At 39.1% G+C, this 23442-nt stretch overlaps 1 protein-coding gene across 3 annotated transcripts in view; it reads left to right on the top strand.

The window, feature by feature from the left end:
• The window catches only part of sls (sallimus), a 154568-nt gene that overhangs the window by 64489 nt on the left and 66637 nt on the right, over positions 1–23442 (top strand). For 2 of the 3 annotated variants that reach the window (XM_065230318.1, XM_065230320.1), the window contains exon 13: positions 11412–11541. The exons of the other annotated variant lie outside the window; for it this stretch is intronic. In XM_065230318.1, the coding sequence (XP_065086390.1) occupies positions 11412–11541 (130 nt within the window). The remainder of the gene's footprint in view (positions 1–11411; positions 11542–23442) is intronic. 3 annotated transcript variants of the gene reach the window in all.

Here is a 23442-nt window from a genome sequence, read left to right as displayed (position 1 = left end):
TTAAGCCTCACCCGTTTATCATAACTTTTAATTACTTGGGTACACACTCAATCTAGCTGGGTAGAATCGCGAACATCCGATTACCTCGACATTTAATTTTGATGATATCTGTTTCTTAGGTAAGATCTCAGCAAAAATTTAATCTGTTAGCTGAGTCTCGTTGCTTGTTTTTACTGAATCTTAGCAACAGAATTGCAGAACTGCTCAGCTGGTGGAATGTCAAACGCAAGAGAGAGGGCTGAGTTTGCCCAAATCCCGAGTAGAACGCACTAATGTTGACCATTCTATGGCCATTTTTAGCGTTTTTAGGCCCATTTTGAAATGTGTCATGGCTTTTTTTCTTGTGTTTTCACGCCATCTTAGAAATGTTAAGCTATTTTTAACCTATCTAAGGTCATTGCTAAAATTGATTATAAGGGTTTTTGGCGTTTGAAATGCCATATTTAAGATATCTCAACCATTTAAACATGCTATGGATAGTTTTGGATAGTCAAGCTTTTTATGTTTTTAATCATTGCATCGTTTTCATTCCAGTTTGGATTAGGAAAGCGTTTTGATTACTCTTTTGGTAATTTCAGACCACTTAGACGGTTTAAGATCCTGACCATTTTTGAATTTCAAGGGTAATGTTGTCTGCATTCTGAGTGCATTTCAGACGTTTATAAGGTTGTTTCAAGGGAGCATTCATTAAGTTCGTCACGCAAAATTCAAACCAACCATCCAACATCTCCCCCATTACTCCATTGAGGCACGATATTCCTACACCTTATGCATTGCTCATCACAGATTTCTAAATCTCTCCTCCCTCCTAAGAGCGTGGCGTACTTAATGAATCATCCCATATGAATTGTATGACTGTTTTGACATGTTTATGCTAGTATTGCGATTATAAGCTTCTTTACCGTTTTTCAAGCCATTTGAACGTTTTCATGGGTATATTGGCAATACTACACACTTATATTGTTTTACTGATTTCTCAGCAAAATGTATATTTGTTAGCTGAGATCTCGGAAAAAATCCCGTTTGTTAGCTGAATCTCGGCAAGCTGCTCGGTGGTGCCAATCACGGCAAAAACAGTCGAAGTGTGTCAACCCCTGAGTATCTAGACAGAAAACCTTAGTTTCACGTACCCACTTACAAATTGTAGATGTCTACACCGTACGTAAGCAATGGGGTCAACCATCGTTGGTGGCACAACTTTTCCCACATCAGAAAATATGTTTTTGTTTCACTTCATGTGGTCGTCGAACTCAAGCCAAGAATAAATTATCAGTGAGACGTATTACTGATGTTCCATTGTTTTCCTCATAACGATCCTTATATAAGATTGGAATTTAATGGATTTGATGAAAATTATAAACATTCATTATTTGGCATGATGGGTTTTGATTCAATTCCCCGGTGGCATCTGGGACATGCCCGAAACTGACAAATGTGGTCCGCGGCGCTCGAAATGGTCACAATTCATTTGGTTATCATATTTTGAAGTAATTTGTTTTGTCACATGATAGGTTTTATTCCTTACCGGTCAAATTTAGTATCATGGTTCACATTCTCCGGAACATGTTCCTACCACATTTCCTGCACCAGTTAACCAATTCTGAATCTGTTCAATAGTGTTCTATAGGTGAGGCTATGGGATCATGATAATTTTCGTTTGGTGGTTGTTGCGAGCAATTCGCATTAGTGGTTACCGATAAATATGACTTAGTTCCCAAAATACATGTTTTTCGGAACTTGTCCCGTCCATATCTCTAAAAATGGTTGACCGATTCTAAATTTGTTAAACAGCATTCAATGTGACCATAATACCTTTTATTTGCTGGTTGTTTCGTTTAATTCGGTTATGTGGTTACCGAGAACACCCCTTAGTTCCCGAATTCCGTGATTTTCGAATCTTTTTCCGTCCAAATCACCGGAACCAGTTATTCGATTAAAAATCTGTTCATTAACATTGTATAAAATCATGGTACCTTTCATTTGGTGGTTGTTGCGTTCAATTCGGTAGAGCGGTTGCCGAGAAATACGTTTAAAAAAAATTGTGATTACGCGCTCTCATACACACATACATTGACAGACATTTTCTGATCCCGTCAAGCTGAGTCAATTGGAAGATTATTTATAAAAATATCAATGTTTTTACAAAAAAATAGAAACAACGACAATTGAGTTTTTGTGATAACGTAAAAAAAAATTAATCAAAAATAAGACCAATTGTAAATTTACTCCACCATTATTCGATTTGACAGAACCAGAGTACCAGAATTTCCTAAAGCCCTACAGTAAAAGTATGGACGTCTGTCAAAAGTTGTTCCAATCGAACCGTCAAAATGCACCGCTTTGCTCGATTGGAACAGCTTTTTTTCAGTTTTGTGGTGACAGTCGTCCATACTTTTACTGTAGGGCTTTAGAATTTCCGGGGTACATAGACATTACACTGGAGCTGTCAAATAGCTCCCGGGGTGAAGTGTTTAGATCATTTTGGCACTTTCAAGCGAGGGGGACGACTCTATCTACGATGCAGAAAATATTGTGTTTTGCTGTGGCTAGCTGCGCGTACGCTGAGTAGATAGAAAGAAGATTTATCACGATTTTGAAGATTTCCTGCAAAAAGATGATGCGCGATGCAAGTAGATGCGAGAAATAAAAGAAGATTTTTCGAAAATTTATTCGCTAGTGTGAGATTTTTTGAGCATCTAGCATTGAGATTTAGGTGTGTCGCCCGCCTCGCTTTCAAGTCCATTTTTGGGGAAATCTCGCGTAACATTTGAAAAGGACCTATCAGCTTTGATAAACAAAACATGTAAGGGACCCTTTTCACGCGAACCGAAGTACGCCCACGTAAACCATCAACACCATGGGGTAGGGGTAATTCTCCGATAGTTTTCTTGGTTTGTGGGGGCGTAGTTTGGTTTACGCAAAAAGGGCCTTAGGGACGATCCATAAATGACGCAGCGTATTTTTGACAATTTTCAGGTGACGCCTGTCCCCTCGTAGCGAATTTTGCTATACAAGGCCGATCACAACTTCTCACTGGCATTTATGCATGGTCCCTTACAAGTTTTGTTTACAAAAGCTGATGATTGGTTTTCAAATGTTACGCTAGATATCCCCAAAAATGGACTGGAAAGTGCCAGAATGGTCTGAACACTTCACCTCGGGAGCTATTTGACAGCTCCAGTGTACGAGATTTAAGAGAAATTTTTATGATTCTAAGATCGTTTTTGACATTTTAGGGCAGTTTGGCTATGTATGGCTAATTTAAGCGAGTTTATAAATTTGTGGGAGTTTTCAGATATATTTTAGGTCTATTTCAGCCCAATTTGACGTTTAAGCGTAACTTTTATGTCATGCGGTTTTAAGATTAATATGGCAGGTTTTAGGGAATTTTGGAAATTTTCGCTTTTTAAAGCTGAGCAGTTCCAGGCAAAATAGCGCAGTTAGCATCAGTTCCAAGCAAATTTTCGAATCAATCTTCTCCGATTTGCAGGAAACTTTGCGTAGTGGTTTTTTTTATGGACAATGATTCACATTTTTGATAAAATTAGGCCATTTTGGATTTAGGAAAATTTTCTAAATGGCGTCTTTGAAATTTTTCAAAAAATTGTAGCACGGAAACGGCATTTCTGATAGAAATGATGCCGAAATGATGAGAACTGCCGTTTCCATGCGACAATTTTTTGAAAAATTCCCAATCCGCCATTTTGAAAATTTTACAGTATTCACTCGGCTGTCGACAGAAGCAGGCCACTCTCGAAGTTAAAGGCTTCCAGTGCGCGCGCTACCGTATGCGAGACGCAATACGAATAGTCTCATAATCATAGCAGTCTCATGCGCAAGAGATTTGTAGCACTCTGTTTCTCTCTCTTCAGTTTTGTCGCATCTCACATTCTCATAAAGTCTGTGTGTCACACTGTTTTGTAAGCACAGCACATTTCCGGATGTATGCGTTTCATGAGAACGAGTATCATGCGACATCGCGTGAGGCGAAGCTCATGCGCTTTTCGCAATGCGACGTCTCAATACGACATCGAAATAACAAACTCAACTGGAAGACCAACTCGTGTCCTTGAGGTGGGAAAGTGTTGTTTTGTTTTGAAAACGATGGAAAGTGACCTAGCTACTACACTCTTATCTAACATGGAGAAGAGGTGTCAGATGTCTATGACCAACAAAGTTTTTCTAGCGGCAATTTCCGTTGACTAAAGGATTAACTTGAAAAATAGCCCATTCATACCGAACGAAGGAAGAGATGTGGCTTTGGTCAGCGAAATGTACAATCAAGTTGTGGTTTATTTGCTCGTTAATATGCTTTTTTAAATTTCACCGGGTCCACGGTACTAACACTAGAACTTTTTGGAAATCTGTTGTCGCAAATTGATTGTTTCAATTCAGCATCATGATGGCTGGTATGAACTATCCTGTGAGCACTAACACATCTGAAGAATTCAGATGCTGCCGTAGTAAGTTTTGTTGATTGACAGGTATTCAATACAATTCCTGAAGCAAGAAGCTTAGCAACAATCCGTAATACAGATATGACACAACTTTTTCCTAAATTTATTACATTAATCTTAATCCAGCATTTTGTACCAACGTACACTGCGGTGCAAAGTTGATTGGACAAAGGTCGTTTTCATACAAACTAGCCAAGTTTAACATGTTGTAAATGTATTCTGTTATGATCAATTGAGCTGAAATTTTGACGCAAAACTACAAATATGTTGAATTTCACGTGTAAAAAATACCAAATTTTTTGAAGCACCTGCTGGAAGGTGACAAAAAAATTAAAATTTGTGCATCGCTGATCGGACAAAGGTCAATGGAAAAGCAAGTTTTAAGTCAAAATTTCAGCTCAATTGATCATAACAGAACAAATTTACAGCATGTTAAACTTGGTTAATTTTTAAGTGCAGATTTGTGTGTATGTCATGAGAAGTCACCACCAACGTTTTTGCAGCAAAGTACACTTCTGCGTTGAAAATAATCCCTTAAGGGGGTATTCCCAATCTTTTGCCTTTTTTCGGCCTGTTTTTCAATTATTTTTTTTTTCAAGGAAAATGAATAGTAATGCGCCTAACTCTTTGGGATTCTTGTTTATTGAACATTAAAGTTTACAAATAAATTTTTTTCGACATAAAAAAAGACATTATTGACGTCGCAAAATGGCGGCAAACAGACCCCTGTTCGCCGCAAACGCCTGGACGGGCGAAGACTTTTCTCTGGAACGGCTTCATCTGAAACAGATTTCGTGATGAAATTATAATCTGCATAAGATTCTCTGGAGCTTCTCCCGTTGGCAGCAAAAAATCTTGCAAATTAACAAAATGGCGGCCATATGAAAAAACAGGCGATTTTTAGCCCGCTTTTTTGCAGCTTTAAGGTGCTTCAAACAATGTTAAATGTTAATATTTTTGGCTGAAAGTGGGAGAAGCTCCAAAGAATTTAATAAGGAACAAGTCAAATATCTCAATATCTCTTATAGTTTCTGAGAAAAATCTTCGCCCGATAAAAAAAATGTGGTTTCGAGAAAAACGCGTTTAAAGTTTTGACTTTAGTTAAAACCATTTGGGGGTTCTTACCATTAGTCAGCTATGCCTGGACACCGAATTCGCTGATCGGAAAACGGCTTGGGGGGATGAAAGTATATAGTCTAAAGTACAAAAAAACGTGAAAAAAAAAATTTGATTTTTTGAAAAAAAAGATCGGGAATACCCCCTTAAAATATTGTTCACTCAAGCCAGACAACATACAAATATTAATCTTCAGAGTTATATCAGTACTAGCGTGTTGATATGATCGGTCAAGTCAGACCGAACTGTGACATTTTTTTTTTGATTTTGAGAAAAACGAATTTTAAGTTGGCTGTTCAATATTGTGTCTTATGTAATGGGACAAATCTTTCGACCGTTTTCTCTTGCTACTCTAATTTTTCAAATCTGGCTGAAAAAGTGAAATGTAGCTGAGGGAATTCTTGATCTTATGATATCATTAACTCATTTTTTGTTTTTATTTACATTCAAAATCGTCCATTTATTTTTTTTACTGGTCTGAGGAAAAGTATTCTGAGGGATTTTTTTAGCGCGGCAGTCTAATTTGGTGCAAATGCGCAATAACTTGTTTATTTTTCCAACAAATGGGCTGAAAGCTTCAGAGGCTTCCAAAAAAATGTATTTTAGAAGATTTCCGCATAAGGACTTGTTGAAGGACAAACAGCTCCAGAGATATTCCGGAATTATTTGGGGTGCTAACATGCTAACGGTATCCCAACTACCGTAAGGTTGCCATCCACCGCTCACGTAGTCTTCCTTTACCTTCCTTTAGAATCCTTTCGACAAGCAATTGCGTCTTACTAGGAGCATGAATGGTGATCTTACGGTGTTTCCAGTATATCTCTGGAACCATGTGTTGAGCCTGCTTGAATCTTTACTAGAAGATATTTCTGGAACCATCTAAAAACTTCACCCCATTTCAAAAGTCACATGTGAAAAGGGCACACAAGTCACCCGACAACATCACATATGATGGGACCGCGAGAGTCAAGGCATGCGAAACAGCGCACGGCGATGGCGCCCTGAGAGAGCGCATTGAGATGTTTCAATGAAACAGTCCCATGTGATTGAATGCATGCGTCGCATTGAGAGAGCAATGCGATGAGACAAAAAAAAATTTTTTTTTTTTTTGTTTATTAATTAACAAAAAAAATTTGAAACGCTCGAATTTGTTGAGAGCGTGTAGCTTGTCGCGCGCATTGTTCTGGTCTCTCTTTTGTACAATTAATGTAGCACACCATGGATTTGAGAGTCATGCGACGCTCCGTCTCACAGCTCGCTGTCGCATTTGTGTACGCGTGAGATTTCCGGAAGCCTTGATGTGTCACGCAATTTTCTTTTACTCGGCAGCAATCATTGTGTCAACAATCAATACGAAACTATCGGTTTAAAATTGGCTCACTACGTGACTACTTGACCAAGCAAATCGATTAACCTACCCGATTCTAGACGAAATTCTAGTAATACAGTACACTATGTTTATTTTAATTCGCTTTGAAAGTTTGACAGATAAAATGAAGGGTTCGTGAATTTTCCCATGTTTCAAGGGGTGCATCGATTAGCTTGGGACCGAAGATAGTACCAGAGCTGAGCCAAAATGTTGAGCACGTTTCTTCGGGACCTTCTGGTCTTAGAGTTACCTCTATGATTGTGTGGTCCTCCTCATTGTTCTTCAGCAGCAGTTCTTTCGGTCGATGCGTCGTCGGCTTTGGAAAGCAACCGTTTAGTGATGAGTGTGTGAGTGCTGACCACGTTTTGCGCCCATTGCTGCAATGGAAGTGCTCTGCTCCCTGTTGGCGATACTGCTATGCAATGAAACCACTGGAAGCGGCTCCCGTTCTGACGGAGGAGGCTTATTGCATAGCGGAATATAAAGTGTTTATTGTGTTGTAACTTTTTGATTATTAAAACTATAGTTATTAAAACTATATGTTTATTTATAGTGAATATGAGTCCTCCGCTCTATAAAGTTAATTTGATTGAGCCTTATCTAATAAATTAATTAAAAAAAATTAATTTTACAAGATCCAAAATGTCTGAATTTTAACAAAAATATGAATCATTGCCCGTAACAAACAATTCTAGATAGAGCTGGAATTAGGGCACAACAGCTTTTGTAAATAATGACTTCTCTCGATGATTTCTCGGAAGTCATGGCTCGCCCTGGCAAATCGACATCACCATCGAGTAAAAGAAGACTTCTCCTACCCGTTGGATATGTTGGTTCGTGTAGGCGTGCCTTAAATTACGAGAAATCAACAAGAGAAGTCATTGTTTACAAAGGCTGTTACGCCCTAATTCTAGCTCTATCTAGAATTATACAAATCAGAGATGGTCGAGTTTTTCCGAAACGTCATTTGACGTGTAACATATCAGCTATTAAAGTGGGTTTCAAGCCATTATGCGTTTTGCGGGATTTTGTTTTCGTTTTAAAGGTGATTCTGGCCTCACTGTCTTATTGATGGGTCATGAGTTTATGAAATTACTTAACCTCGTTCGCCATAACGGAAAGTTCGAGAACTACTGCGTTAGACGTGCTATAGCTTTGGTCCAGCTTTTGGATAGTAAAATCGACTTTTGAATGGGGATCTCAGAATTGGTTTTAGAAAAATCTTGGACTTCAAGTAAATTTAGACCCAGGGAAAACTATTCAAAATCTCAACAAAAGAATGTTGTCAACAACCCGTACCTAGCAAAACTAATGAATGAACCACTCTGTCAAGCAGTTTTGGTGTGATTTTCTACCAGCGATTTCACAAAATTTGACCAACAAATAACTAGGGTAATTGACGTATTCTCGGCAACCTAAGCAGCGATCATCTTTCTATAGTCTTTTTTCTCTAAGGAACGCACACATATGCAGTATTGGTTTTTTAAGGGTTGATGAATATATTATGTCACGCTCTAAGGGGGGAGGAGGGTCTAAGATGTTGTGACAAGCAATGCATTAGGTATAGGAAAAACGTCACTATAGGGGGGAGGGGGTAATTTTTTGCTCGATTTAGCGTGACATAATTTATGGATGGGCCCTTACAACCTTTTGCTGCCAGCTGCTCTAACAATTTCAGTCGAAAGAATTGTCAAAAGCTGTTTTGAAACGCTTTTACAAAGTTCCAATCTTCTCTAGTGAGAGCGACTATTGTGGGCAACATCTTTTTATTCGGCAACCTTTCTATTTGAGCTGCATGTTAAACGGCTGTGCTTTCATCGGAAACTCGAAATCAGCAGCATTTTGTAGTGCGTGTGTTTCATTTCAAGAAAACCCTGCTAGATGACTTTTCTCAGTGGTAAATCATTTCCCCTATTTTTATTATGAAACGCACAAATTTTGGCTGCTTTTCTCGTTGTTCTAGAAGTAAATATCTTCAAATATTGAGTTATTTTGATGTTCGAGTGGTAGTAAACGTAATTTTAACTGCTGGAATGAAGTGGTTAATTCTGGAACATTAGAATAGTATCAAGGTTCTGGGATCATAAAACAAAATATGGAGACTTCTGACATGAAAAAACTATTAAAATCCCGGACTTAGAGGATTGCTCATGATTAAGAAGTTGAAAAGTTTTCAAAAAATTGAAATTTAGGGAAAAATTTAAGCTGTTGATTGTTTTTTTTTTTTAAAGAGATCCTTGAACTCTTTTAAGATTTTAAAACTTTTCATAATTGTGAAAATCCACGGATTCTTTTGAATTCGTCGCAATGAGTCTCATGAACTAGTGCAGCCATTCCATAGCAAAACGATATAGTGGATCGCAGAATTTTGAAAAATGGTAGTTTTGTTCATTATCGCTTAATATTGGACCCCTTATTTTCTATTATTCTGTCTTTAGGGTAACAATTTCTATGTAAGGGGGGTCCAAAAACTCAATTTTACTTTTTCAAAAATAACTTTTTCCAATAACTTTTGAACCACTGGGCCGATTTCAAAGATCAAACATAAAATTAAAGATAATTGAAAATACTTTTCAGTTCAAATATGACGATATTTAAATTTGGGATTTCATATTGAAAAGCATTAATTATATTTGTTTTTTTTATGGTTTTCATGGTTTGCAGATAGAGGGCACAATGTTTTTTTTTTCTTGAACATTTAGGCTTTTTAACCCAAAATATTTAATAAGCGATGTGTTCCATTTTCGTTTCTGAGTTACATTTTTTTGAAGTAATCCTGTTTTGGATTTTCACTCAATACTCCAAAATTGAAACGAATATAGATAATGTCGACAGTGAGCATGCATAAGGGCCTATACGCGATGATCGATTCTCATCGTCGATTTTCTCTTTTGTTAATAACTCGCTAGATTTAACGTTTCTCGGTGCGTTTGCTGTTGCTTTTGATAGCCAATACAACCTGTTACTACTCTGCATTGAACAAATTCTTGAAAATTGTTTCGCTTAGCTGTAGCAATGCAAAGAGAAAATCGATGAAGAGAATCGATCATCGCGTATTCGCCCTTATGAATGCTCACTGTCGATGTTACCATGTTACAGTCGCTATAAATCAATGGAGGCGTATGGTAGTCTAGTCGCATAGGAGTATTGAGCGTTTTTGTACTCCGGCCATAGAATAATTTTCGAGATCATTTTTACGAATTATCTAGATTCTGGAGCTTGAAAAACCTTGAGATTTTGGGACCTAAGCAAATTTGCTAGATCTCTGATTTTGAGTTATAGATACATTTTTGAAAACTTAGAATTGATGCTGCAGTCAAAATAATGAAAAATTCCTTACAAAAATATGAAAGATTAAGAAAAAGAAAAAATCCAAAATATGATCTGCCACTCATCGCAAGTCAGTTCCAGTTGCGATTTTTGTCAAACCTGATTTATTCGATTGAAATGGTAGCTAATCATCATCATAATACTGGATGAAATTAACAACTTTGTTTTGGAAAAGTTAGGAAAAAAACAGCAAAGCGGGTTGCCCCATTGCATAAGAAGCAATGGTGCGATGAAAATTGAAAACACGTTATTCTCGGCTTGCTGATTTGTGCTATGGGACGGACTTGCCATGAGCGACAGTAGCATTGCATATATGTCAGCATTCTGGCATTTTTTAAAATTCATTTTGTTTGTCTAATTAGGCTTAAACTGCTTTAAAAAAAACCCTACGGAGCCAATTGCCACTTTGTGAATAAATTTTTCCGACACAGCATATTCACAAGCTTCTGGTTGTTGTTGGCGGAGGGTTTTAAAGTTTCTTGAATTTCTCGTCCAAAGTTTTGATCAGTTTTCGTAAGAAGACATGTGCGGCTTCGGCTGGGAATGATTTATCAAAATAAATGCTTCGTTTGTTCGGCATTCACTCTTAAATAAATTACGTTGACACACTTCCCCTATACAATTTCCAGGCCAAACAAGACTCATGATCTGGGTCAGTTCGTATGCCGGTTCATTTAGATGACATGTTTTGGGACTCCGAGGGGCTACTACTCTTGTTTATTTGACATAATGACCCACCAAAAGTTTGAAGCTTGGAATACTTACTTATTTGAACAGCGGGAATCTACCCTTAATTGTTAATCCTTGATGCGCATTTGTGGCCTTCTAGTCAAGCTTTATCAGCAGAAATAATTATCATATTACAAACTAAGCCAAATGGACTTCTCAAAATCGATTATAATTTGAACGGACTGGACCGATTCTAGCATACGAATCTGAACACCCTTAGAACCTAGCCTTGAAAGCATCACCCAATGTTTGCTCACAAGCAGTAAACACAAAACCACAATTTCAGCTTTCCAATCAACGGGAACGTTGAGATTCGTGCCCTTGAATATGTGAAGTGAGCAGGCCAAACAAGCCGCCATAATCTCCCATCATTTTCTAATCCGCATTTTCTTGATTTTTTGTCCGCACAGATGATCACCGAGGGCACCAACGCCGTGCTGCTGATCGGAACGACGTACGAGGAGGACTCGGGCCTGTTCACCTGCCGGGTAACGACCTCGGCCGGCCAGGTCGAAACGTCCGCCAAACTGATAGTCAAAAGTAAGAATGCCCAGTAAATAACCAATCGATAACTTCGTTCTGTATCTTTACCTTCTAAGTTGGTTTTTCGTTTCCTCTTGTTGCTCGTAATTACACATCTTTCGTTTCGTTTTTTCGTTTTTAACTATATTTCATTTTGATTTTAAGAAGCAAAAAACCAATTCTAACACACCCCATCATGTTGAGGCGAAACAAAACAAACAAAAATGTCAAACGAATGAACGATGAAAACATACAACAGCAAAAGTAGATGATTTCAAAAAACGAGATTTCTTGGCAACAAGTAGATGAATAGTTAAGATAGCTGTTCCCCGCGGCATCAGCTTTAATAGTCTATTGTATAAATGCAAGCGCGTATTGAAAACAAAATCAAAACAAAAAAACGCAAGAGTGTTGTTTGAATTAACAAATACCTAAAGTGAAGCAAACAAGTAGTTGTAGTTAGTGCCAATCATTGCCTTTCTTCCTTCGCGTGCACGAGCGCGCACACATACACACAAACAACGAGCAGCGAATCTTTCTCCTTGTTTTGCTTTCAAATGTCACATTTCTGTTGTATGTTTACTATTTTCTTTTCACAAGCAACAGCAACAATCTAAGTAGTCTGTAAGAAACCAAAGCTACCAACAGCGTGAGTGCATATAGGAGATGAAAACAATCAAATTAAAGTACCCTACTAGTCCTGAAGTAAAAATGTCTGCTCTACCCTGCCCTGCTCTCCAGTCCGTTCGAAAAGATGGAGATTGATATTGTGAATTATTTATTTATTGACCTATTTATTACTACTACTTATTCATACAATGAAGTTTATACATTTATGTTATACTTTAGCTTATTAAATACACACTTTATAGCAGTTATTGAAAACACACACAAAAAAAGCTAGTGATAAAACCGAGCGGCTTAACAAATAAATTTGCAAGCAATTTTTAAATACAAAAAAATCATTTTTTCGATGTTTGCTGTAGACTTTCCAAACAAAATAATAAAAAAAAAGTGGCAATCATTGATCGGGATCGACTTTCCAATTCCCGTCACAAAAAAAAACCCTACCCGATACAAACAGAAACAAACGCTAAAACGTCAGAAACGTCAGAATACGAATTGGCTTGTCTTCGACTGCTTTCCCGTCGCGCGAAAGCGGTTTACCCGAACGACGGTCCGAAAACCAGATTTTTTTTACAAAACGCTGCTTTTGCAAGCAGAAATACAAAACAGTTCAGCTCTCCACGATGCAGTGTGCTGCGCCGAACATTCGCACACCCCTCGTCGGCAGGGCTTTGATTGCAGATTTACAATGCGAATCAATTTGGATGTTTGGATGATCCCTCAATGGAAGGGGGCGATTTGGAGTCATGCTCTTTGTTATTTTCTATGATTCACAGAATGAATCCCAACTTGTTACGATGTCATAAATGCAAAAAAAATCCCATTTACATTTCTGGCAACACTGCAGCTGCCAAATGTGCACTTCCTCCAACCATTCGCTCCGTGCTCCGATCGCCCACGAATCGAGCTCGCATCGACGATTGCCACTTTTAACGCGAATGTAGGTACCTACCTCTACGTGACGTTCTCATTCGAGCAAATCTTTTCCGAATCTCACCAGCTGACACGGCGTCCAAAACAGACCGAGACAGAGAAAAGCTGTCAAAATTCAAGCTGAAATTAATTGATCGCGCGAAATTTGGCCGCAAAGGTGAAGCGTGCAAAAATCACCGTTGAAATTCGAGCAGTTTATGCACCGCCTCCTGTGTGCCGTGCGCAAAAATGGCAACGTGTGCCACCGCACAAGGTGAATCGCACATTCATATGGAGAAGATTCCAAACATGACTCACTCGGAGATGGAAAAGCTGATCGAAATCGAACGTGTGAAAATGTGGGAGGTTTTCCCCCTGTCCGATTCATCTGTTCCCAGTCGGATTTAATCTATGCGCATCCGCCACCGCGAACTAGCATAATGTTTTCCACGTTTTAAGCAGCGCTCGCAAGAGGGCACACTCGAAGCTATTTTTAGCCCACGCCTGCCTCGATTTCGGTGTGAAACGTTTTCATATTTCCCTCGCTTATTCCCGGTAAAATTGCGATACGCTCCGCGCGCTGCCTGGTGACGGTTCCTCGAGGGAAACAAGCAGGAAAGTGGACTTTCTACTCTACTGCAGCAGCAGGAGTGAACTAGTTTTTCGAGTTTCCTCATTTGAAAAATGAGCTGTTAATTGCGGAGATTAACGGCAGGTTACAGCAAGTTTTCTCGTTAAGGGGGGGTTTTATCACTTCCTCCAAGAAGGGAAACCAGGGGCGAGACACTCGCTAGAATTTCGGAAAATAAAAACACCACAGACTTTCTCTAGAATTTTGTGTTTATTTATCTTGATCTTTTTTCACGCGAACACTGAAATCGAAAATCGAGCGGGTGTTCTGATTTTTTCTCAGATTGTGGTTTATTTTAATTAGGTGGTCACTTACCCCTCGTCGTTCCACGACTGTCAGCCACACACTCGAGAGATTTGAACACCGCAAACAACGGTGGCTAGGGACGGAAAAGATCGGCTTTATGAGAGCGAAAAATTAAAACCGCAAAAAAATAAACGCACAAATTGGACGTTGAGAAGCAGCAGGAAACAGAGGCAGCCAGGAAATTAGCGCTTGAAGCAAGCTGAAGGATGAAAATTTTGTAACTTAAGAGAGATGAACGTAATGAAACACAGAATAGCGGTAATAAAGTTTCTGAAAATAGCTTAAAAATTAGGATCTTTTTTCTTGACCGCCGATGGATGATGCCGAGAGGTGAGCGATGAAGGGGTTGCAATCGATCAAAAATCTGTCGACTCGGCTGTTGGCTTGGATTTGGATTGAGATTTAGTGCAGGAACCGGCTAAACCTTGATCTTAGCAACGAGAGAATCTCAGCAGACGCTAGTGGCGCCATCAGAGGAAAAACACAACCGTTGCAGCCATCTGGTTTAGGTCGATCATTATCGGAGCTGAGGTGTGCGCAATTAATTCTACAATGTTGTGCAACGGTTGGAATCCTTTTTGCACCAGCGAAAATATTCTAGATCTTTCGATGACCCTGGTCACCTGGTCCTTCCTTCAAGGTGATGATCTCACGGCCAATGCAGCGGCACTTTGTGTATTGTCACGCGACTCCCACGCGTCTGTTTGCTATCTCACCTGTCGTCGAGCCAAACAACAAAACAAACTGAGTCACACACCTTCGGTACTGTATACACCTTGCTCATCGCTTGTCAACGTCATCGCTGAGTCGGCTACGGATGAGTAGCTCTTCCATTTTTAAACGGTGCGCAACCTCTTCCATCTTCGCCTCGCTCTCCCTTTCGTCAACTCGGCTTAGAACACTAGTTATTCAATGCAGGGCCTACTATTTAGATAAAACAGAACCTATATGCACTCTCGCACCGGAGCAGACTTCCTCTGTATGGTTCGAACACTTGAGGCCTCCTCCTGGCCGTTTTCTCCCAGAACGGCACCAAGTGTGTCCTGTTCAAATAAAAATCGAAAAACAAAGAAACAATGTCAGTATCCCATAAAATGCGCTAACAAATTGCCTGCAGCTCGAAATTTTGGTTTGTTGTTTGCAAACTTTGCAGCTGCATCGGCTGCCGAAACGGCACCCACAGCTGTCAGTCAGTGCAAACAGATGCAAAACATCGATAAATTATCAACTTGCGCGTCTTGTGAGGAGGCAACAAACGTCACAAGCGCAGATTTCGAGCTACAGGCAAATGCAAACCATAATACTTATCTTTAATGGCTTTTCGGCTCGGACGCACATTCGTCTAATTTTAAGCTGCTGTTGCTTTCCCTATCTGCTTGGGTCACTTTGAAGTGTCCCCATTGTTGCTCGAAAACCGCCGCCACCACCGCTGCCACGCACTAACTGCAACTGCTTGCCACCGCCGCCGCCCAAAAAATGTCAAAATAACCGCTTGCCGCCTCCAGAACTTGCTCAGAGCAACAAAATAGCTGATTTCCCGCTTATTTAAAATAAGATTATGTGTTTACTTATGCCTTAAGACTTCCCTCTAACTTATTGATTATTGTTTAAGTGATTTAGCGTGTAGTAAACTAGCAGCCGATTATGTTTGTTTTTATAGTTTTTGTAAAACCGAATTTATATTTACAATTCTTAAACAAACACACATACGAAACACAACACGACGTACGAGTACTTTTGTATATTTTGTTTAACATTTAAGCAAATCTAAATCGCATTGATTAAAAAGTGATACACAAATCAACCAAAAAACCTGACGAAAAATAACGAACAAAAAAAAACATTGCAAACCGTTTTCTATGTTTTCTGCATCCCGAATCATCCCGCTTCATATCACAAACTTGTGTTTACTAATAATCAAAAAAAAAGGTTCCCGCGCTTTTGATCCACTAGAAAAAAAATAGTTCCAAACAACTCCTAATCCTCAGTTCCGAAAGAAAGATAAAACAAAAAATATCACAAACGAAGTAGGCATAAACTTGTGACGCCATCTTTTATGCCAACGTTTCACCTTCAGCGATGACACCCACACACTCCCCCACGCACCGGGAGTGACACGCGTGTCTCTATCACACAACTATTGTTTATGATGACGCAGTCAAACGGCGACAGCAAACCAGAAAAAGAACACAACTTCCATCACTTTTTGATTTATCACCAAAACCGCAGCAATCCATGCGAGAAAACTGTCACTCTCCCGCCCTGTCCCGCCGCTCAAACAGAGAGGGGGGAAGGGACTTTGGCACATCTAAATCACTCTAATCGCGGTTGGGGATCGGCTTGACGGATGGGACACGGAGAACCGACGTGCGCGCGCGTCCGAACACTTGAAACACAGGTACGCGACTGGCGAATCGGCGCAGCGGAGTTCTCGCTCCTACCCTTGGGTGGGGATCGGACCGTGATCCACTGTTGCCATCTCACTCTGCGCACCACAGGACCGACCGGCCGCATGCGTGACGACGGGCTACTGTGGTGCGCGCATATCCCGATGGTTCGTGGTACAGTGCCGGGTGAAAGATTTGCGACTACACTGCACTGACGGGAAAGGTCAAGAAGATGCCATATTGGCTCATGAATCATATGGATAGGTGGAGCAAAAAAAAAGTGACGGTCAGGGATATAAATAGCATCCACTAAGGAAACCATGAGTTTGGAAAACAATTATGAGTAACGGGAGCAAACCTGGGACAGGTGTGTGTCATGTTGTTTTGTAAATATACAGACGAAGTTGTTCAGGTGGAATGACTCAGGAATGCCTGTCGAATGATTTAAGGATGGTTGGAACACAGTCATTAAATTGAATGGGATTTTAAAGAGGAAGTCCGGCGGAATATTGGAATTCGACAAGCTGTTTTGATAACTGAAAACAAGTGAACTCCTTCACATGCTTCAGTAATATGACGATGCCTTCAAAAATTGATCCAACATTTGCTACGGCTTGGCATTTTCATAGCCACTAAAGTTTAAAATTAGTTTAAAGTAACATAATAACAGACAGCGGATAACCCTAAATAAGCTAGTTGACATTTAAGGTCAAACTTTAGACATCGACGAAGACCAAACGGCAATAATATTCGATTTTTTTCTACGCATCTCACTTTTTTCTTCGTTTTTAAGAGCACTTGCGACCATCATATCGGTCATAATAAGTTTCTATTTTGGTTGTGCTTCAGAAAAATGACAGGTTGCAATGTATAAACGTTTTATGGACAATTTCCAAATGAAATATTTCAGCAATGTTAATGCAATTCACAGTCACAAACTTGAAAACAACTCACCCAAAAGAAGCATTAATCTTAGTTTAAATAAAAATTGATTATATCAAAAGTTGCTGAGAGTATAAAAAGACATTTAATCACAACCAAGCTCAAGGGGAAGATAGTTGTACTCATAGTAAATATATTTGTTTTGGTTAAATATTTTCAATTAAGAGAAAATTTAGCATTTGGCGTCAGATTATCAACTTTAATTAATCATGATATCCATGAAACGGCAATATTATGTTTTCATTATTAAAATATCCAAGTTACATTAATTTTGTCCAGGCCAGAGGCCTCTTTTGTTTTCTAGAGATTGATGATCTTCAAAGTTTTTGTGATGTGGTGGTGTGATTTCAAGAAACCAAAGAAGTTGGAATTTGACCTTATATTATGAGAAGATTATTTTAGCCCATGAAAATGAATACTCAACCACTCAAAATCGATCTCAGACGCTTCTTGCGAGGCTTCTTGTTCTGTGGAATTAGTTTCTGGCATGAGGAAAGTCAACATTACTAATTATTTATAATTGAGGTGTACAGTGACCAGCAAAATTTTAATTTACAAGATTCCATATAATTGTCCGGAAAATTTTTCGCTAGAAAAATTCAGAGTAATGGTCAACTGTCACTAAAAACTTCCGTTGTTTCCCCTGATATTCTTAGAAAAAGACACTTGAAAATTGTCCCTGGAATTGTATGGAATCCTTTCTGGGATTGTTTGGGATCCTCACTGGACTGTCATGAATGCGCCAGTCAAATCGTCCTTTTGACTGTCCAGAATCCCTGTTGGGTTTGCCTGAAGTTCCCTCCGGGTTTTTGGTGACCGTGTAGTGTATGAAATCTTTTCTGATAATTTTCTGGAATCACCCCCTAATAAACAAATACCATAAATGAATGATAACCCAAATGGTTGAAATATTCCACAAATGGTTTGGATGATATCCCAAACACTTCGTTAAGCAAAATAACCATACAAATGTTATTAGGGCCCCTAAGCTAGTTCAGAGTCCCTCCGTCATAAATCCCCTTTCCGATTGACTGGAATCCTTCCAGAGATTGTCCGAAGTCTTCTAGGGATTGTCCAGAATCCCTCTGGGACTGCCCTAAATCTTTCTTGCGATTGTCCATCAGAATCCGTATTATGTGGTTGCGAATGTTTCGCAGCGTGCTATACGAAAGTGCAATTGCCTTTCTATTGCCGAAATATCTTCTCGGTTAAGCTTTAGTTAGCTTAAAATGTTGAAATACGTATTACAAATTTACAAATGCAATAACGCCCCTTTGAAATGTTGTCACTGAATTATCTTTGCTTTGACAGCATCGGTTTCAACACAACAACCAGGTTGCTATGTGTAAATGTTGTTGAGCAATGCGAGTTACTCAGAGCTACTTAAAATTAACTCCAATTATACTCATGATCGAAAGCGGTCTTGCCCCAAGACCAAGCTTCTTCAAAATCGTGATTCCACTATATCAGGCATAACATTTGATAACGGTACAAAAGCTTTTGTAAACAAACTTTCTAAGGCCCTTTACACGCGAACCAAAGTACGCCCACGCAAACCAACAACATCATCGGGTAGGGGTAACTATCACCTTTCCGAAAGTGGTATTGGTTTGTGTGAGCGAACTTTGGTTCGTGTAAAAAAAGGCGTGTAAAAGGCCTTAGAAAGTTTGTTTACAAATGCTTTTGTGCCGTTATCAAATGTTATGCCTGATATGTTAACCTCAATCTATGGATCACCTTTTACGAAGTTACTATCCGTAAAAGAAGTACCCTAATCTGTCTTGAAGATTTCCCAATGATTTTAATAACAAAACTCGATCAAAACAAAACAAACATCGCACGGAGTGAAAACGAGTCATTCCTATATTGAGAAGTCCAAAATTTATTTGTATCTGGGACATTGGTATAGGGTTAGGATCAATTTTCCGTCATCCTATAGGGAGTCCCAGAAAGTATAAGCACAGTTTATTATTGGCATAAAACAACGTTATGTTGATGAACTTAAGTTTTTATTTCATATATATGTTCTCTATAATATTCTCTTTCAATTGGATGAAAATAATCCGCAGTTCTTTTAATCGTATGCCAAGCAGCGAACGTTAGATCTAACGCTGCCCATAAACTTCAGCACAGATTCCTTAGCGATAATTTTGGCCAGTTTTGTCCAGTCATTTTCAAACTCTTCGATTGAATTCGCTGCCTTAAAGTGTGTCCGTAGATATCCCTTGGAAAGGGCCTTAAAAGTTTCGATTGACCGTGCCTCCGGACAATTCGGAAGATTCATCTCTTTTGGTAGTGCATTAACACCAAATCGAGCTAAACTAGTACTGGGCCATCATTTTGACGGATCATGGGCCACAGATGCTGATTCAAACACTCCCGAACGTAAATTTCAGTGTTCATCGTCTCCTTCGTCACAAATGGTTTTGACAATTTGCCACACTCACATATCGCTTGCAAAACCAAGAAGGCCATGGCTTTGCAAGCGATATGTGAGTGTGGCAATTTGTCAAAGCCATTTGTGACGAAGGAGACAATGAACATTGAAATTTACGTTCGGGAGTGTTTGAATCAGCATCTGCGGCCCATGATCCGTAAAAATGGTGGCCCAGTACTATTTTTCGGTAAAAATTTCTGCTTATCTGCATCGTCCATTTCCTGACCATCAAGGACTGTGGTCTTCCTGAAACGTCTTCTAGCATGTTTCATCGTCCAATTTTCCACCCAGCAGGCTATTATATAGCTTTCAAGTCCTCAATTTGACGGATGCGACTTGTTTTTGACTCCATTTCGGCTTCTTTTGCTTCTTGAACGTTTTAAGCCCGTTTCTTGCGTTGGCACGTTGGACGTTACTCTTTGATTCAGTTTTTTTCTCCAAATCTCAAGCAGAGGTACTTTCCTATTGACGAAAGCTTGCGTTATCTTCTGCTCCAATTTTCGGTCCACCGGTCCCGGTATACGGCCAGATTTCGGTATGTCCTCAAAGGTGACTTCTTCGCCGAACTTCCGGATGGCGGTTTGAACTACTCCGATACTTACTTCCTCCATTTTTGCCAACTTCCTTACTGATAGACTGAGCACTGCGAACTCAGTCGATTTTATTTTTCAAATGAGCTAGAAAACATCTTGAAAATCTTCCAAAGTTTCAAATTGTTTTGCTGAAACAGCTCACGAAATTGTATAGAGATTGCTGACGTTTATCGTACGCACACCATGTCACGTATACGTATACGCAAAATGTTTTCATCGGGAAAAAAACTTCATAGCGGAAAATTTTCCCGATGAAAACAAATCACTGACACAATCATACTTTAGCAATCTCTATATACATGCTGTCAAATGAACTCTTGGCTCCTCCTCCTCTACTCCAGAAATAACGTATACATGGTGATGGGAGTGCACCTGCCCACAAAGCTCACATGACTCTTATAAAATTTGATTACATTCTCGTTTCAGCAACCCAGTTTTGGCATTATTAATATCAAATAAAAACACTTTTTCGAGCATTGATGATTAACATTATCCGCCTACTAAGGTTGATGTTTCGACAGTTTCATAATTATAATTCTTAATTTGTTTTCAATATGTGGCAACAACTTTATTTGTGGTTCAAACAGTAACTACCTACGTGACTTCTGAGCTCTTTTGAATGTTTGGCTCCCGTTTGACAGTTTGACTCCCAGATGACAAGCATTTTGAGTAAGTTTGCAGTACTCAGCTGATAGGTCGGGAATAGTGCACCATTTGGACACGATCTGTTTGCGCTTTTACGAGGAAATGGCTCGCATTTCGATGATTTTGTAAAATGCACTTTGCGCACACAAACTTGTTGAGCAATAAGTAAACAACAACACACATCGATTAATAGCTGATAAACTTCATCGGGGTAGAAATGGCAGCGAGCTGAAAGTGTGCTTTTACTTTCTGGGACACCCTATAAGCACAGCCCGCACTTTACCTAACTTTTTTAACGGGTTTGAATAACAAATTGGAATGCTTTTGTCAAAGAGACTTCTAAATTTATTTACCTTTCCATACGAATCGATAGATTTAATAAAAAGTCACAATTGTAACGATATTGTTAAAACTTTAGCACGATTTTGTGATGCCAATTCACGTCTCGGTGATAATGGGCGCTGGAGGGTTAAAATGACGTTTCCTACTGCTCGATATTTTGATATCTGAATATTTGTGTTCAAAAGCAAATACATCCCTTTGAAAAAATTATCGAGATTTAGAGAAATTTTCTTCTGAAGTCTCGAGAAAATCAAGAGCATATTTTCATTACGTCGAAAGTAACAAAGGTAAACAAAGTCGAGCTATCAGTGTCAATCGATGCTCCTGCTATTACACTATATACTGTCCGAATTAGAAATACTCAGAGGGAGAGATAGGCGGAGAAAACAAAATACAATTCGGCAGCAGGGATTTGTTCCTAAATTATCGTGCAACCCTTGCTAGAAGCTAGCATTTCAAATAACTTTTATTTTTAATTCGATTTACGTGCAAAATAATAATTGATTGCATTGCAATATTTTGCACATTTCTTGGTGCCATTTATTAACCAACGAAGATCAATTAATCAATAGAGTTAGAATATTGTTTTTGGTTCCAAAAACTAGTTGAATTTGAGAAGCACACAAAACATAGAGGTGATTGAATTTCTGTTCGATTGCAATACTCTCAAATTTATTCCAGTAAGAATAATAAATCCTCGGGAAAATTCTAATTGGAATGTTCGATTGGCTCAGAATTTGACAGTTCATTTGGCTCAAAACATTCTCTCCACCCACCTCTGAGTATTTCTAGGGAAAACCACTAACCCCTCATTTTATCTGTCAAACTTTCATAGCGAATCAAAACAAACATTGCGTAGTACTAGAATTTCGACTAGAATGGGATACGTTAATTGTTTGCTTGGGACCAATAGGCTAGTCAAGTAGTGAACCAATTTAAACCAAGTAGTGAACCAATTTAACCTAGTCAAGTAGTGAACCAATTTAAAAGCGGACCCGGGCGAGGGGGCGACTCTATCTACGATGTAGGAAAATGTGTTTTGCTGTGGTTAACTGCGCGCACGCTGAGTAGATAGAAAGAAGATTGATGACGATGCTGGAGATTTCCTGCAAAAAGATGATGCGCGATGCAAGTAGATGCGAGAAATGAAAGAAGATTTTTCGAAGATTGATTCACTAGTGTGAGATTTGTTGAGCATCTACAATTGAGATTTAGATGTGTCGCCCCCTTCGGACCCGGGGCAGGACTTGACAATCGAGCTTCTCACTCTTTTTAATGTTTTTGAAGAATGCCCTTCGGAAAGTTGTGCGTGGTGTTTTTTTTTTATTTTAATTTGGATTTTATTCGGAGTTTCTTCCACAGTTTAGCAGCTTGCATCATTTTTGCTCAGCACAATAAAAACAACCATAAACAAACAACAATATACATCGCTTAAAATAGGCGGTGCACTCAATTTTTCAACTTTCCTTTCGCAAATATAATCAATTATCAACGCCATTGACGTCAACATTGATTCCGGCATCACTGCCAGCCAGATTGATGCGATCCCTCTGCCCTTTTTATTCCACGATTGCTATTGTCAAATCGACCAATCAGAAACAGGTTCGGATTTGACAGCAAATTGGCTCGAAATTGCTATCCGATTGTCAAGTCCCGTCCCAGAAGCGGACGAGTGAAAGAGCGCTCGACTTTCCTAGTTTCGTCTTTAGTGGACCCTACACGATTGCTTTTATTGACAATAATCGTATTGTCAATACATTCTTTATTGATGTCAATACATCGAGATTGACAATATTTCTGAATTCACATCATCAATATTATTGTCAATAATTCCCCTTCGCGTCAATATATTGATGCGTGTGGGGTTTGCTTTTCATGAAACACATCAACAGAGGTTAAATGACTAAACAATTTGAAAGAGCGGTGATAGAGTGTCGGTGAAAGGGATTGAAAGCCATAATGAGGCTTCGTTTCATCTCGATAATCGACGTTACTTTCATCGAAAGCGATGAGCAAAGCAACGAAGAGAAATCCACAGCCAACCTTTCGTTTTAAGCGTGCTTCTTTTTCATTTTCGTTTCGTGCTGATAGTCTAGC

This window comes from Ochlerotatus camptorhynchus, unplaced genomic scaffold (genome assembly GCF_037179485.1).
Source record: "Ochlerotatus camptorhynchus isolate MF236.1 unplaced genomic scaffold, CSIRO-AGI_Acam_v1.1 ptg000330l, whole genome shotgun sequence".
Lineage (NCBI taxonomy): Eukaryota > Metazoa > Arthropoda > Insecta > Diptera > Culicidae > Ochlerotatus > Ochlerotatus camptorhynchus.
The sequence above is the reverse complement of the archived record's forward strand: the minus strand, read 5'-3'. Positions and strand labels throughout refer to the sequence as shown.